The sequence below is a fragment of the Schistocerca serialis genome, chromosome 4 (assembly GCF_023864345.2).
Source record: "Schistocerca serialis cubense isolate TAMUIC-IGC-003099 chromosome 4, iqSchSeri2.2, whole genome shotgun sequence".
NCBI lineage: Eukaryota > Metazoa > Arthropoda > Insecta > Orthoptera > Acrididae > Schistocerca > Schistocerca serialis.
The window spans coordinates 2,057,085-2,072,311 of record NC_064641.1 but is presented as its reverse complement, the minus strand read 5'-3'; the positions used below and the strand labels follow the sequence as shown (position 1 = coordinate 2,072,311).

General features: G+C 44.4%; 1 protein-coding gene across 1 annotated transcript in view; it reads right to left on the bottom strand.

The window, feature by feature from the left end:
• Positions 1-15,227, bottom strand: part of LOC126473635 (dipeptidase 1-like) — a 1,495,347-nt gene that overhangs the window by 209,425 nt on the left and 1,270,695 nt on the right. The window contains exon 10 of the mRNA XM_050100820.1: positions 6,368-6,544. Coding sequence (XP_049956777.1) covers positions 6,368-6,544 — 177 coding nt within the window. The remainder of the gene's footprint in view (positions 1-6,367; positions 6,545-15,227) is intronic.

Genomic DNA, 15,227 nt, shown 5'->3' with positions numbered 1-15,227 from the left:
CAATAGTTCAGACAAGAAGAGCATAGAAGCTTTCGAAATGCGGTGCTACAGAAGAATGCTGAAGATTAGATGGGTAGACCACATAACTAATGAGGAGGTATTGAATAGAATTGGGGAGAAGAGGAGTTTGTGGCACAGCTTGACTAGAAGAAGGAATCGGTTGGTAGGACATGTTCTGAGACATCGAGGGATCACCATTTTAGTATTGGAGGGTAGCGTGGAGGGTAAAACTCGTAGAGGGAGACGAAGAGATGAATACACTAAGCAGATTCAGAAGGATGTAGGCTGCAGTAGGTACTGGGAGATGAAGAAGCTTGCACAGGATGGGGTAGCATGGAGAGCTGCATCAAACCAGTCTCAGGACTGAAGACCACAACAACAATGAATACAGAGATCACTCGAGGGAACACTGGTGAATTTGGCACATGTGAAAAACACTCAAACTTCATGCTTCTGCTAGTGGATCGTCATGTTCTTACAGAACACCTACAGGCCGCAATCTGTATAGTTTCGATTAGACTGTATGCTGAAGGTGATTTTAGGGCGTCTCAGTGTGATACAGTAGCAGTAGTAAGATCAGTCCGTTGGCGCAGGCACTGTATAAAATGGAACACCATATTCCTTCCCGCATCACTAAAGGCTGTGTTCAGAACTCCTGTGGTTTGGGTTAATGGAAATGGCGCCACTGATTACTTTCTTTATTTCTAGTTTGTGGTAGAAGACCCCGATATACTGTACAGTGGAAATATACACAGCAAAAGCATACCTTCTTGTTCAACGTGTCACATAAGTTGTGGCAGTCTCAGAGTGCGTTATATAGGTACCCATCTTGCGGATACATTGTCGGAAGGACCACACTGTGGTGCGCCGAGCCATGACTAATCTCTGCAATTCCTGCAATGTCATTTCGTTACACTCTGCAGTTCTTCTTGTGATGCCTGAACTATTTTGTGGATTCGTAACGTAACACCGCAGTGTGATCAACCCGAACATGGGGCAACAATCACGGGTTTAACATCTTCAGTAAACTGCTAATGTCGTTCGTAGATTTACTGCTGTAGCGAAGATAGATCACTAAACAGGAACTACATTCTGCAGTTGACATTAATACCTTCTGTAATGAAGATTCTCAATGAAGAGACCGAATGACGGAGCGCTGATCATCTCTGGTGCAATTGCTATCTTTACAGTGTCACTGTGTGCATCTGCATGGTTTTGCCACCTACTGAACAGGTAACACACTGTTTGGCACATGCTCGCTTAATTCTAGCTATCAAAGACATTTTTCATTTCTTTCATCAGTCCATAAAGATTTTCAATTAAGAAAGCATCGTACACTAACGGAATAAAGTCGCAAAACCAAGAAGAAATTGTTTCTACATCTGAAAAATGATGTCTATTCAAATATCGCAGCAGTCGCGTAAGACTGGAGCTAGTAGCGCCACTATGAGGGGGCAAATAAGGTCTGCTTTAAACACTCGATGTAGTGGTCGTGAGCGCTTTAAACACTCGATGTAGTGGTCGTGAGCGTTTTAAACACTCGATGTAGTGTCGTGAGCGCTGTAAACACTTGATGTAGTGGTCGTGAGCGCTTTAAACACTCGATGTAGTGGTCGTGGGCGTTTTAAACACTCGATGTAGTGGTCGTGAGCGCTTTAAACACTCGATGTAGTGGTCGTGAGCGTTCGTTAGTTTTAAGACTGGCCGTGGTCAATTGATGTTAGTCGAGAATGCCTTTAAGGCGACAAAGACGCCATTATCAGCATCTCACTGAGTTTGGAGAAGTTCGTGTAATTGTAATATCAGAAGCTAGCTGTTCCTTTCGCGATACTGCAGAAAGATTTGGAAGGAATGTAGACACCGTACATGACTGCTGGCTGCGGTTGCCACGAGAATGTACAGACACTACAAGACCGGACTGCGGACGGTCACGTACCACTACCGAGAGGAAAGACCGTCGTGTTTGGCGTGACGCCTCTCTCGCATCGTACTGAGTCTGGAGCAGAAATTTGAGCAGCAGTTGGCACCACAGTGACTCAACAGATCGGTTACTTCGAAGCACATCTCGGAGGCACATGCTCTTTAGCGTGCATTCCGCTGACCCTAAAGCACCCCCATTAGCGACTTCAGTGATGTCAAGCGAGAGACCGATGGAGGAGGCGGCGGAAGTCTGTTGGGTTTTGTGATGCAAGCTGGTTCTGCCTCGGTGCCAGTAATGGGCATGTGTTGGTTAGGAAGAAGCCAGTTGAGGGCGTGCAAGCAACCTGTCTACATGCTAGACACACTGGACTGGGGTGCGGTTTCACATAACAACAGGAGCTCTCTCCAGGTTATCCCACGCACCCTAACTGCGAGTTTGTTCGTCAGCCTGGTGATTCGACACGTTATGGTGCCACTCATGAACAGCACTCGAGGTGTGTCTCCAACAGGATAACGCTCGCCCACACACAATTGTTGTAATCCAACACGGTGACACACATGTTGCCTTGGCCTGCTCGATCACCACACCTGTCTCCGATTGGGATAACAGGTACATCATCGGAAGACGATTACGGCGTCATTCGCAAACAGCGCTAAGCGTCCCTGTATTGACCGACCAAGTGCAACACACATGGAACTCCATCCCACAAAATGACATCTGCGACCCGTACAACAACGCAGTGCATGCACGCTTGCATGCTTGCATTCAACATTCTGCCGGTTACACCGGTCATTAATGTATCAGCACTTCACGGTGGAAATTGAATACCTCATGCTTACATTAACTTGTGATTTTCCAACGTAAACCACTTAAATATGTTACCTAGACAAATGTTTTCCCGAAATGGTTAGCACACTGGACTCGCATTCGGGAGGACGGCGGTTCAATCCCGCGTCCGGCCATCCTGATTTAGGTTTTCCGTGATTTCCCTAAATCGCTCCAGGTAAATGCCGGGATGGCTCCTTTGGAAGGGCACGGCCGACTTCCTTCCCCGTCCTTCCCTAATCCGATGAGACCGATGACCTCGCTGTTCGGTCTCTTTCCCCAAACAACCCAACCCCAACCGAAATTTCGTTTCCCTACGTTAATTATTTCTTGGTGCTGCCACTTTTATTTCCGTCAGTGTATACTTCCAAAAGGGAACATGTTTTGTGAGCGACTTCGTCATTGTGTATTGGACCGTGAGCCATTTCAGACGTTAAACATGTGATGAAACTGCACGAGAGGACCCAACGGACTGACTTAGAGGCATGAGAGCGACTCGTCGTACAATGAGCTCCACGTGAGCTCCAGGACTGTTATCGCAGTAGCAGATTCCACCACCCGTTACGAATTTGCTATACTGGTAAAATATCGATGCTGACTTTGATTTCATCTTTGATCCAAAAACGTCGAAGGCTGATAATAATCGATTCCAAACCACTGATGTTTTTAACATTGATGTTAAATGCTGAATATATATAAAAACATACAGAACAACACAAATATAGCAACAATTAAAATTACATATCTCACGACTTTTCTCTACAGACTATATCGGGTTTTAGTAGCTACTGGTAATTACAGTAACGATCCAGGTGTAAACTAATTCCTATTGTTCACTCCACATTTAGCGTAACACGTAATTCTATTTCATTTTTGTTAGTGAATTTCTTAAGAGTAAGAGTTAAAAAAGAAAGTATCAAGAACCGCCTACAAAGAAGACGTTCACACTCTGCCTTATCATTTCTCAAAGCCAAAAAAAAAAAAAAGAAACAGAGTTGAAAGTGTGTTTTGTTCATGGTAATTATACTTCAAAGTAACAAATGAAAATAGTAAAATTACTCGAGAATTGACAGAACACAAAAATCTGAGAAAAATTAAATGTATTAATTGTAGATGTATTGATTTCTTTTATGTAAGTACTTAAAATAATGTGAATCAATTGTAATTTTTCTCATTAGTCACGGAAAGTATACTTACATACTTAGACATACCATTTTTAGCAATTAAAAAGAAACATTCCAAAGAAAATTGGCACACAGAAATTTACACTGCGAAGGCAGGAACTGAATGAAAAATAAAAGCCAATAATCTACGTTTATCTACAACAACAGCACGTCACCTGCATTCCTTCCGTGACTACGTGGACTTCCCGACCACACTCACCGTCAGTCAAGCGAAGCCGTCGACGACTGCCTTCGTTTACGTGCAGTTCCCCACGCTACTTGAATTCTACACGATGTGAGTAGTGGGAATAATTAAATGAAAAGGAAGCGTGTCTTCTCAAGGATGAATAAGTGATGTGTGTACGAAGTGGTTGTGCTTGAATTCCGAACGGAGTAAGTGCCGGAGCTGTTTAAAAATTGCGTATGTCGGAATTATGCCTGAACGCCAGCATTCATGCCCACCTGATGAAACAGATCTATAGATTAAAGAACGAACGCATAACCACAGGAAAAGAGTACTCGAACGAAAAAGAGGCCCGTTCATCAAATTTTTAAAAGGGAATTTCCATATTTGAAAGAGAAAGATTTAGATTATACCGCAAAAATGCCAAACAATGATAAATCGAGGAATGTGTTTCATATAGAGGAAAAGGAGGAGCTATTGGGACGACCCTGAACCCTGGTTTTACTTCGGAAAGTGACCTGAGCGAAGACACTTTCAAGTTAACTGAAGGTAACAGCTTGAAAACTGGCTGTCGGTCTGCTCCTGACAAAAGAATCCTGGTGATCGGTTGTGAAGAAATGTAGAAAATCCTGTGTGAAAATGGAACTGCTACTATGGATAATTGGTGGCTGGAATGAATGGCTTGAAGAGAAATCAACTGTCTCTTAATAATTTTTTTAATTTAACTTTTAAGTCAAAAGGCGTAAATTAGACACTTTCTCGAAATAACACTTACAACCGCGCACAACACACGTCGACGACGGAAGCACAGAAAAGGAGGCGGAGGTATTTTATATTTTATTTGGCTTGCTACCTGACAAAACAAGGCCCCTGGAGTAGACAACATTCTGTTACAACTGCTGACAACCTTAGGAGAGCCACCCTTGGCGAAATTCTTCCACCTGCTGAGCAAGATGTATGAGACTGGCGTAATACCCTCTGACTTACAGAACAATATAATAATTCCAATTCCAAAGGAAGCAAAAGCTGACAGGTGTGAGAATTACTGAACTTTCAATTTAATAAATCACGGTTGCAAAATACGAACACGAATCCTTTATTGGTAGAAGCCGACCTTGGGAAAGATCTGTACGGATTCCGAAGGTACGTAGGAACACGAGAGGCAATATTGACCCTACAATTTCTCACAGAAGATACGTTAAGGAAACGCAACCTACGTTTATAGCATTTGTAGGCTTACATCTATATCTACATGGATACTCGGCAAATCACATTTAAGTGCCTGGCAGTGGGTTCATCGAACCACAAGCTTACATAAAGCTATTGACAATGTTGACTGAAAAACTCACTTTCAAATTATACAGGTGACAGGGGTAAAATGCAGGGAGCGAAAAGCTATTTACAATTTGTAGAGGAACTAAATGGCTCAAATGGCTCTGAGCACTATGGGACTCAACTGCTGAGGTCATTAGTCCCCTAGAACTTAGAACTACCTAAACCTAACTAACCTAAGGACATCACAAACATCCATGCCCGAGGCAGGATTCGAACCTGCGACCGTAGCGGTCTTGCGGTTCCAGACTGCAGCGCCTTTAACCGCACGGCCACTTCGGCCAGCGTAGAGGAACTAGATGACGATTATAAGATGGCAGTGGTTGAGAAGGGAGTGAGAAAGCGTTGTAGGCTATGTGCAATGTTGTTTGATCTGCACACTGAGCAAAGGCAGCTGAACGGAATGAACAGTAAGGACGATATTAGATGAACATCAACATAAGCATAGCAAGTATGATAGAATGTAGTGGAATTAAATCAGGTGATGCTGAGGGAATTAATTAGGAAAAAGAGACACTTAAATGGTAGAAGAGGCTCTGAGCACTATGGGACTCGACATCTATGGTCATCAGTCCCCTAGAACTTAGAACTACTTAAACCTAACTAACCTAAGGACATCACACAACACCCAGTCATCACAAGGCAGAGAAAATCCCTGACCCCGCCGGAAATCGAACAGGAAAGGGAATGAGTGGTAGTGGTACGGGATGCCTCCGTCACGCGCCGTACTGGGACTTCCAGCGTATCTATGTAGATGTAGACAACGAGACCCAAGCCTGAATAAACAGCGTAGGAATGTTTTCAGTACTGGAACAGTCGGAAAATCCACGGCTACAGTATCTGTGGTCGGGAATACCACGTTGACGCCACGGACAGCAGAGGCCACGGCAGCCCTACGCAGCCCGCTGCGGCAGCCCTGTGCCGGCCAGCCAGTGCGCTCACCAGCTTGCGGAGCACGTCGTCTGGCACGTTGCGAGACGAGTTGCAGAGCGCGAGGGCGGACGAGTGCGAGAAGATGACGGGCGCCTGCGTCACGTCGAGGGCGTCGCCCATGGTGCGCACCGACACGTGCGACAAGTCCACCATCATGCCCAGCCGGTTCATCTCGCGCACCACCAGCTGCAACAGCCACAAGCAAAACACCACCACTGGCGGCCACCTGCCCGTACTGGCACACCGGTACATGTCATCTCACAACAGGTGATGGGGCCGAGGAAAAAGGCGTAGAAGGCGTGATGAAGGGTTACATTTATACACTGTTCACCTTCGACGTTGTAACAAGAAGAGGAGAAAATAATGAAGTTTTTTATTTGCAATTAGAGGTCCCCAGAGATGGACTCCAATTTTTTAATCAATCTGTATGCTGATGCATGTGAAGGTCCAAGAAATCACGCCCTGAAGCCATTCACTCTGGTTTTGCGTTATGCCATATAGCTTTAAGACCGTAACGATTTATAAAAATGTTTGAAATTGCTCTGAGCACTATGGGACTCAAAAGCTGAGGTCATCAGTCCCCTAGAACTTTGAACTACTTAAACCTAACTACCCTAAGTACATCACACACATCCACGCCCGAGGTAGGATTTGAACCTGTGACCGTAGCAGTCGCGCGGTTCCGGAATGAAGCACCTAGAACCGCTCGGCCACCGCGGCCGGCTAACGAGTTACAAGCTGGTTGTATAGCGTAATGGGTAAGGTACTAACTTCATATGCTAAAGGTTGTTCGCTTGCATCTTGTTAGATATACTGAATTTTTTTTCGTTTTTAAATGTTTATGGAAATGACCCTGATCATTTTTTTTATCCAATTTATTGGTTTACATGCGCTTTCTTTCACTTTATTCATTTGTCACATTATTTTAATCAAGAGTTAAATTACTCCAATTGCTGTTATTTTTTGTTAATCAATGGCAATGTCTAAACGTTTTAAAATACCGATCTGTCGGTTAGTAAAATTTTAAAAAAATGAAGCAATCTACTTATATTGATTGTGCAGTGGTGACAAGAATGTATTTTTTGTTAATGTGAACATATTTTTGGACGGCAATAATCACATAAACACTTAAAGCATAAATTCTGGCCGGCCGGAGTGGCCGAGCGGTTCTACGCGCTACAGTCTGGAGCCGTGAGACTGCTACGGTCGCAGATTTGAATCCTACCTCGGGCATGGATGTTTGTAATGTCCTTAGGCTAGTTAGATTTAAGTAGTTCTAGGGGACTGATGACCTCAGAAGTTAAGTCCCATAGTGCTCAGAGCCATTTGAACCATAACTTCTGATTACGCTATGGACAAAATAACAACGATGATGTAATTCTTCATGCTTTCCCGGCGATCTGTTGTCATCTTGGATATTCGGGAATCCAGCCGGATGTTCGCGTCGTTCTCGCACGATATTTCAACAGCGTGCCTCGCTGTCTTCTTCAGGTGCTACCTGAGACTGGTCTCAGGTAGCACCTGAAGAAGACAGCGAGGCACGCGGTTGAAATATCGTGCGAGAACGACGCGAACATCCGGCTGGATTCCCGAATATCCAAGATGACAACAACGATGATGATTTAAACTAAAGCAGGGATTGTGAGCAAAATGAAATTCAAGCAAAGTGAGAAACAGAAACAATGAATGCAATAACATGGAGAAAAATATAAGATGCCAAAACGGAAGCAACTCAATCAATGTTAATAAATAACAACAATCAAAATCACATGAACGAGGATTCCAAGTGGAAAAAGACTGACGGAAAGAAAAATTAAGAGCAAATGTTCTTTTTCAGATGATGAATAACATGATGTGACAAATGAAAAGGGAATATTACATTTAAACCAATTAATTGAATAAGAATAATGATCCAAATAATTTGGATAAGGATTTTTAAAATGAAAAATACTCACTGCACCTCACGAGATTTGAATCAATTATCTTTTCCATGTGAAGTTAGTACCTTAGCCATTGCGCTATGTAACCAGGGTGTACATTGTTACCATTTTTAGAGATATATAGCATCACGCAAAATTCAGAAATATCTTTTCATCGATTGCTCATAAACGTAGGCCTACCACGGTGAATGATTGCAGTGTGATTCCTTGTACCTTAACCTGCATCACTGTATTGATTGTTTCAAAAAGTCCATCCCACCGCTGGGGACATCTGCTTGTTAGTGTGCATACAGGACGTATACATTAAAACATGATTTGGAGTACACAGGATTCGAAGTTTACTACACAGAGCCGCCAACTATGGTAGCGACAATGATCTAACCCTACTGTACGTCCAGTCAAAACGAGCTTAGACAGTAGATGTGGGTACGTCATTCGACGCTGCCTCGTCTCTACGTCATCAATCATACTGGCTCGAGGTTGGCGACGTGCCACTCTCTCAGATGACTGAGTTGAGTAAAGAGATACGAATAACATGCTTTCCATGCCAACAGTGTAACACCATTTCAACTGAGGTAACTCATGACAACACGGAGAATATAGTTCTTGTTTTATCTTGTTGAAAGGTCTCGTCCTGCAGACTTCGAGCTTATGGCACAACCATCGGGCTTAACGCGTCAAAAATGGCAATACCTCCTGTCAAAATTACATGTTATGTGAACCAGAGGCGACCGCGGTGCAAACCAAGTAGCAGCTCATACCTTAGTCCTGAACGAGAAACACGATGCGTAAGGTTACCGTATATACAAATTGTAGATGATATTTCCAGAATGAGGTTTTCACTCTGCAGCGGAGTGTGCGCTGATATGAAACTTCCTGGCAGATTAAAACTGTGTGCCGGGCCGAGACTCGAACTCTGGACCTTTGCCTTTCGCGGGCAAGTGCTCTACCAACTGAGCTACCCAAGCACGACTGACGCCCCGTCCTCACAGCTTTACTTCTGCCAGTACCTCGTCTCCTACGTTCCAAACTTTACTGAAGCTCTCCTGCGACGTAGTCGATGTTACTGTACTAAATTATAATTTACATCCTCGATATCGGAACACATGAAATCCATTTATTGTTTAAGTAGAAAGTTAGCAACAGTTTATCTCCTTATTTCAGCATAAAAGCTTTTGGATAGTTCTGGATGGATTTACAGTTGATTGGCTGACGTTGCCCTCAACTTGTACTGCAAGGTGGGTGGACTTCCGAAACACTGATAGTAGATTTGTTTGAATAAGTATACAATTGCTATAGTCTAAACGGGAGGCTGATACAAGCATCTAATTATTAATTTCAGTTCAGCTAAGCCTGTTACTCGTATCCAGATTGAAACATTCTCCATTACTTCCTATTACATTTACGTTAATTCCACTTAGGACTTTTTAGTGTTGCTCTATAAAAATTACGTAGGTTGACAGTGGAAGAAAATTAACGATGTCTAAATCCTAACCAACAGTGTATCACAAGCAAAATGTTGTCTCTAATTAATACCTGTATGTCGATTCAGCATCTTCAATGTCCACCAACACATAATCGAGCTGTTAAGCTCACCTGATCGTATTTGGATTGCAGCTTGCCGTAAGTTGTTCTCCACCATATGAACTCTCGTAACGATTTGTGCAATACAACAACAATCTGGGTGTTCAAAAAATCGCTCTGAGCACTATGCGACTTAACATCTGAGGTCATCAGTCGCCTAGTACTTAGAACTAATTAAACCTGACTAACCTAAGGACATCACACACATCCATGCCCGAGGCACGATTCCTACCTGCGACCGTAGCGGTCGCTCCAGACTGTAGCGCCTAGAACCGCACGGCCACTCCGGCCGGCCAATCTGGGGGGAACATGGTACATCCATAAATGAATAACAGAAAAATCTCGTAAGAGCTTAAAATACTGTCGAGGCCCAGTGTCCTACACTTTCATAGAGGTACTATTGTTACGGATTTTGCGCAAAGTTACAAATGGTTTGATCAGCATTCACGGTGCTCACGCGGTCGTAAGTTGTTACTCTCGACTAGACAGTACTAATTCCCCCCCAAAAAAGTTGCTCATGCCCGAACTTACACTGCTGAGCTGGCACAGCTCTACCACGCTCTGCTTGACATGTTGGTTGCTGTCTTCGTCGCGGGTCTTCTACCGCAACACCAGAATAGTTAAGGAATTCCTGGTACTTAGTAATCCGATGTTTTCCCGGACAGAAAAACTACGAAATAATCTCACTGTCGCAACCAAGTCGTCATCAGCGACGACAAAAATCACAGCAATGGCGTAGTCATAACATCCACCTAACCGACATGAATTGCAGTCAATGCGTGGCGCCTGGCACAAGCTTTGCACGTTGTCTGACATCGTCTAAGTCTGCGGAAGTGGTCACCAATCAACATATACTTTGACAACAACAAACAAATACACTTACTACACGACTTTACTTGTAAAGACGTTACTAACTTAAAATGCGTAAAATCAGCGCTTATTACTGCCTTAACTGAGGAGGTGAGGTTCATTGGATGTTTCTACTCGTTCCAACCGCCAGTTCCGTTCTCCTGACAACGGCGTCCCACAACCGCACTGCTGACCGTCTACGAATCAGTGACGTCACACAGTCCACTTTAAGAATTATTAACCCTTTTCGTATTATATTAACTTACGTGCACTGCTCTATGAGAGAGGCTCTCAGAATGATTTCTTAGAGAATTTCTTGTACTACCTCCTATGACAACGTGTAACTCTGGACCGCCCCGCTATTCGCCTGTCTTTCGAGCTGCGTTAGACTACTGCACCATACAGAAGGAGTGTCTGCTCCCGCAAACTGTGCTCTAGTTTTACTTATGATATGTTTAGTATAACTCTGCTAGCATTCGAAGATACCCAACAGCGAGGGATGCTCACGTCATCAGCGACCTGCGTTTTTGTGTCCAACACCGCCTCGCTACTGACAAGGGCGAGACGCGCTCGCCTCTGGCTGTCATGCATTCAGATCAATAAGCTGAATTAAAATTCAAATACCTCGTGGTTCTACACTCACACTATGGTGCTGTTTTCACTATACTTACTCTAATAAAATTATCTATGCATCTAGACATGAATGCACGTGATTATTTCCTCCCTTAATTGTTTGAATTTATCAACGTGTTGACGAGCAGTACAATAAGATACACAGTGGACAGACGTACCACTGCCACATCGTAAGATAACATCGCAGTCAGACTCAATTTCGACCTCTATAGACATTATATTCTTGTCCACTAAAATGAACACTACCCCTCATATGATGTCTATCCTTTCCTTTCAGTTTATCTTCCAAGCCTTATTAAATATTTCAGAGCTCTCCTCTTGGGTTTTATCCGGCTTTCAGTTCCACGTATAATTTCACTGCAGCAGCTTTCCACGACTGCGGTAAGTTCAGGGACCATATTATGAACGCTTTGGAAAATTATTGTTAAAATATTGAAATTCAAAGTGTGTCTATTTTCCATACTATCTGATTTCGCTCTCTGTGCGCTACGTACACCGCTACCCAAGTAGGTCCTTCCTCTGTGCAACGCACTCACGGCCTACCAGGGAGAATTCTCCAGCTTCCATCCCACTACACACGTGCAGAAATCGGGAGGTAGGACCTTCACAAAAGGACAAAGCCTCAGTTTCCGACCTTCCACTCGGCAAGAAATCAAGCCTCGGCACGCTACTGTAACGTGTAGTTTCTACTTGTGGTTCACAAACAAAGCAAACAGTCTGCGCCACTTCCGTCAACCACCTGCAGAGCTGAGGATGGCCTCAGATCCCAAGCGACAGGAATAAGCCACAAGCAGGTAAGTGCACCCTACAACCTATATAGCTTCAAGTGAGCTCTCCTGCACATCTCGGATGTATCCTCTCAACCCCCTCTAAACCCTTACATCACCACCAGGTATATCGAGCACACACTGGACATCGTTCTAGCCCAGACGCTACTCCTTTATGCTGCACCATAGCACGCTTGACACTGGAGCCCACAATATTTAACAATACTCCCCACCTCCCCCCCCCCCTCCCTCTTTCTTGGCGTACCATGACAGTATCCCTCGACTCTGCTGAAGGAGCGACCATTTGTCAATTCGTAGTGTGAATGGGCGAGCCCAGACGAGCGATCCCCACATCCACCCCCTCCACCTGGAGGACAAGAAGGGGTTAGAACTTGCCACTCACTCTCACAAGGGGACCACAACTACCCATCATCAGCGATTACGTCCAGATTCATTGTTTATGCGTGGACTAGCTAGAAATGAACGTGACGGAAGGCGGATCTCCAGTTGGCCTACTGTTCTGAGAAACAAACGGCAATTTTGGAGCGGGTCGCGCGCGGCACGAGCCAGTTGCGCTAGCGTCGCTTCGAGGCAGCGGATGGCGCAGTGGAAAGAGTACAGAATGGTAATCCGAGGGACGTGAGGGCGAGTCCCTACATGAAAAATTTTTTCCTATCCTTATTTCCAATTTTTACGCCATTGCAAGCAAACCGAAAAAATACTCTATGTATATTGTATTACGTAGTATTTTCATAAAAGTCATGAAAACTAAACGCAAAGGAACATTTGGGACTTTAAAGGAGGTTTTCAGAAATGGATTTCTAGGAGTACACGAGAACTTCGTGAACAAAATTACTTTTATTATTGTACAGGTGATGATGATTTACACTTTCTGGCGTGATACTCATTGTAAAACCAGGGGAAGCAGTAATTTTTTTGACACCTTGCACATGTTATAAACGCCACACTTTTACAATTAGGTGGATATTTTAACGCTTGTGTAGAAGAACAATACTCTTTCCGGTGTCCTCAAAACGTTCTCGAAAAATTCACTTAGAGCTAGCAAACTTATAGCTAGGGTTGTCCGCAGCGGTCGATGGACCTATTTTACCTGTACAGGCAACCTGTTGTTAGGGTCAAGGTGCCGACGGCTGCTCGAAGGTCAAAGTGGAACTAACGGGATAACAAGCCTGTACGCGATAGTTGCAGTCGCTTCTTGTAATTACAATGCTTTCTTGGAAATTTCGTTGCAATTCCAGGTCTTGCTTCCCTTTGCTTTTCATGCCTTTTATGAAAATGTTAATATATACGATACAATGAGTGTTATTTCAGTTTATTTGAAATGTAAGTAATGTCAAGTTTGAAGAAAGTTTGCCAGGGGAATCGAGACCACGATCCTCGGATTACCGTTCCACACTCTTTTCGCTGCCTGGAAACTACGGTTACATAAACGGCGAATGACTCTCTCCGCCTGAGCCGAAAATGCTATTTTTTTTAAACAGTTGGCTTTCTGGCACTCGAACTTCCGTTCACTTCCATATCTGGCCAAGCCACAAATTTGGACGAAAGCCGGCCGGAGTGGCCGAGCGGTTCTAGGTGCTACAGTCTGGAACCGCGCGACCGCTACGGTCGCAGGTTCGAATCCTGCCTCGGGCATGGATGTGCGTCATGTCCTTAGGTTAGTTAGGTTTAAGTAGTTCTAAGTTCTGCGGGACTCATGACCTCAGACGTTAAGTCCCTAATGCTCAGAGCCATTTGAACCTTTTTTTTTTTTTTTTTTTTTTTTTTTGGACGAAATCTGTAACGACGTGTAAGTGCGGTCTCCACATGTGGTGAACACGGTTCCGGCGTGATGGGTACACTATAATCTACGGCGGCAGCAGAGCTCATGGACAAGACAAGCAACACTGGAGATTTCCAGTGCGGCGCGTCAGCTGTCCACTTCCGCCACACGCCACACGCCAGCGTCTGCAGTTGTAGCCGGAGCTGCAGCAAGTCCTCCTGCGCTTGCACACATCAGAGACACCTCCTACCCATCCAAATATCAGTATTCGGAAGAAAAGAATTTTAGTATCCCCTCAGCAGACATCGATATTGAGATGGCGTGGGTCTCGCGGCAGAGTAGTGCGGCAAACTGTTGCCAATGGTGCAAGTGAAGCATCGACTGAACAGACCACAACACCCATGTGATTATCTCTCGGCGGGTTACGCCAGGACCCTCGGTTCTTAATATGAGTTTCAGCTGCCTCACACATGACGTGCACCTCGTGCGTCGCAACCCGTTACCACGTGTTATAGGAGAATGGAGAACCACGCCTTCGAGTCCACTAAATCTTACCCGTTTCCCCATTCTGTGGTTCTATTTCGGTTTATGCACGCTGGGAGGCATTAATATGGCTCGGGTGAATAAAATTACTGACGTGTTACTTTGCGACTGTTTCAACTTGTCCATATAGTTGGAATAACATCTCCACTGGAGTTAGTGTTATCCTGTTTTGTTCCCTATAGAAGCTACAAAAGTTAGCTGATATATCGTAAGTGACGGTTACCATTACTTTTTACGAGGGCTGTAGAGTAACTAATAAAACATTTTTTCTCTCGGGCAATTTCAGAAGAAAAAATGCTGAATTTGTTGTAACACATAGTGTAATATTCCCCCTTGAGTCCCTATAGTTTCATGAAATTTCGATAGGTGGTAGCGCTATACGTATACTTCAAAATGACGTCTGTAACGGAAGTGCGTTGGAAGCTGTGAGCTGCCACTGAGTTTCTTTTGGTGGAAAACTAGAGCTTCGCATATGTTCATATGCGCTTACGAAACTCACTAATTTCACGTGATTACCGACTCACTAATTACATAGATACGAAAGCTCGCTCGAATCAAAAACCGTGCGTTGGCCACACTACAATGCCCTGGCATAGGATATCAAAGCATACGGGCTCCGTCCTCTCCCCTCTCCTCTACCTCCTGTACACGGCAGATATGCCCCAACCACCCCACCCCCTCTCCAGTACACCTCTTGCAATATGCTGATGACACCGCATTCCTCGCCCTCGCTCCTACCCTCCAACGGTCCCAACGCCTTCTCCAGAATC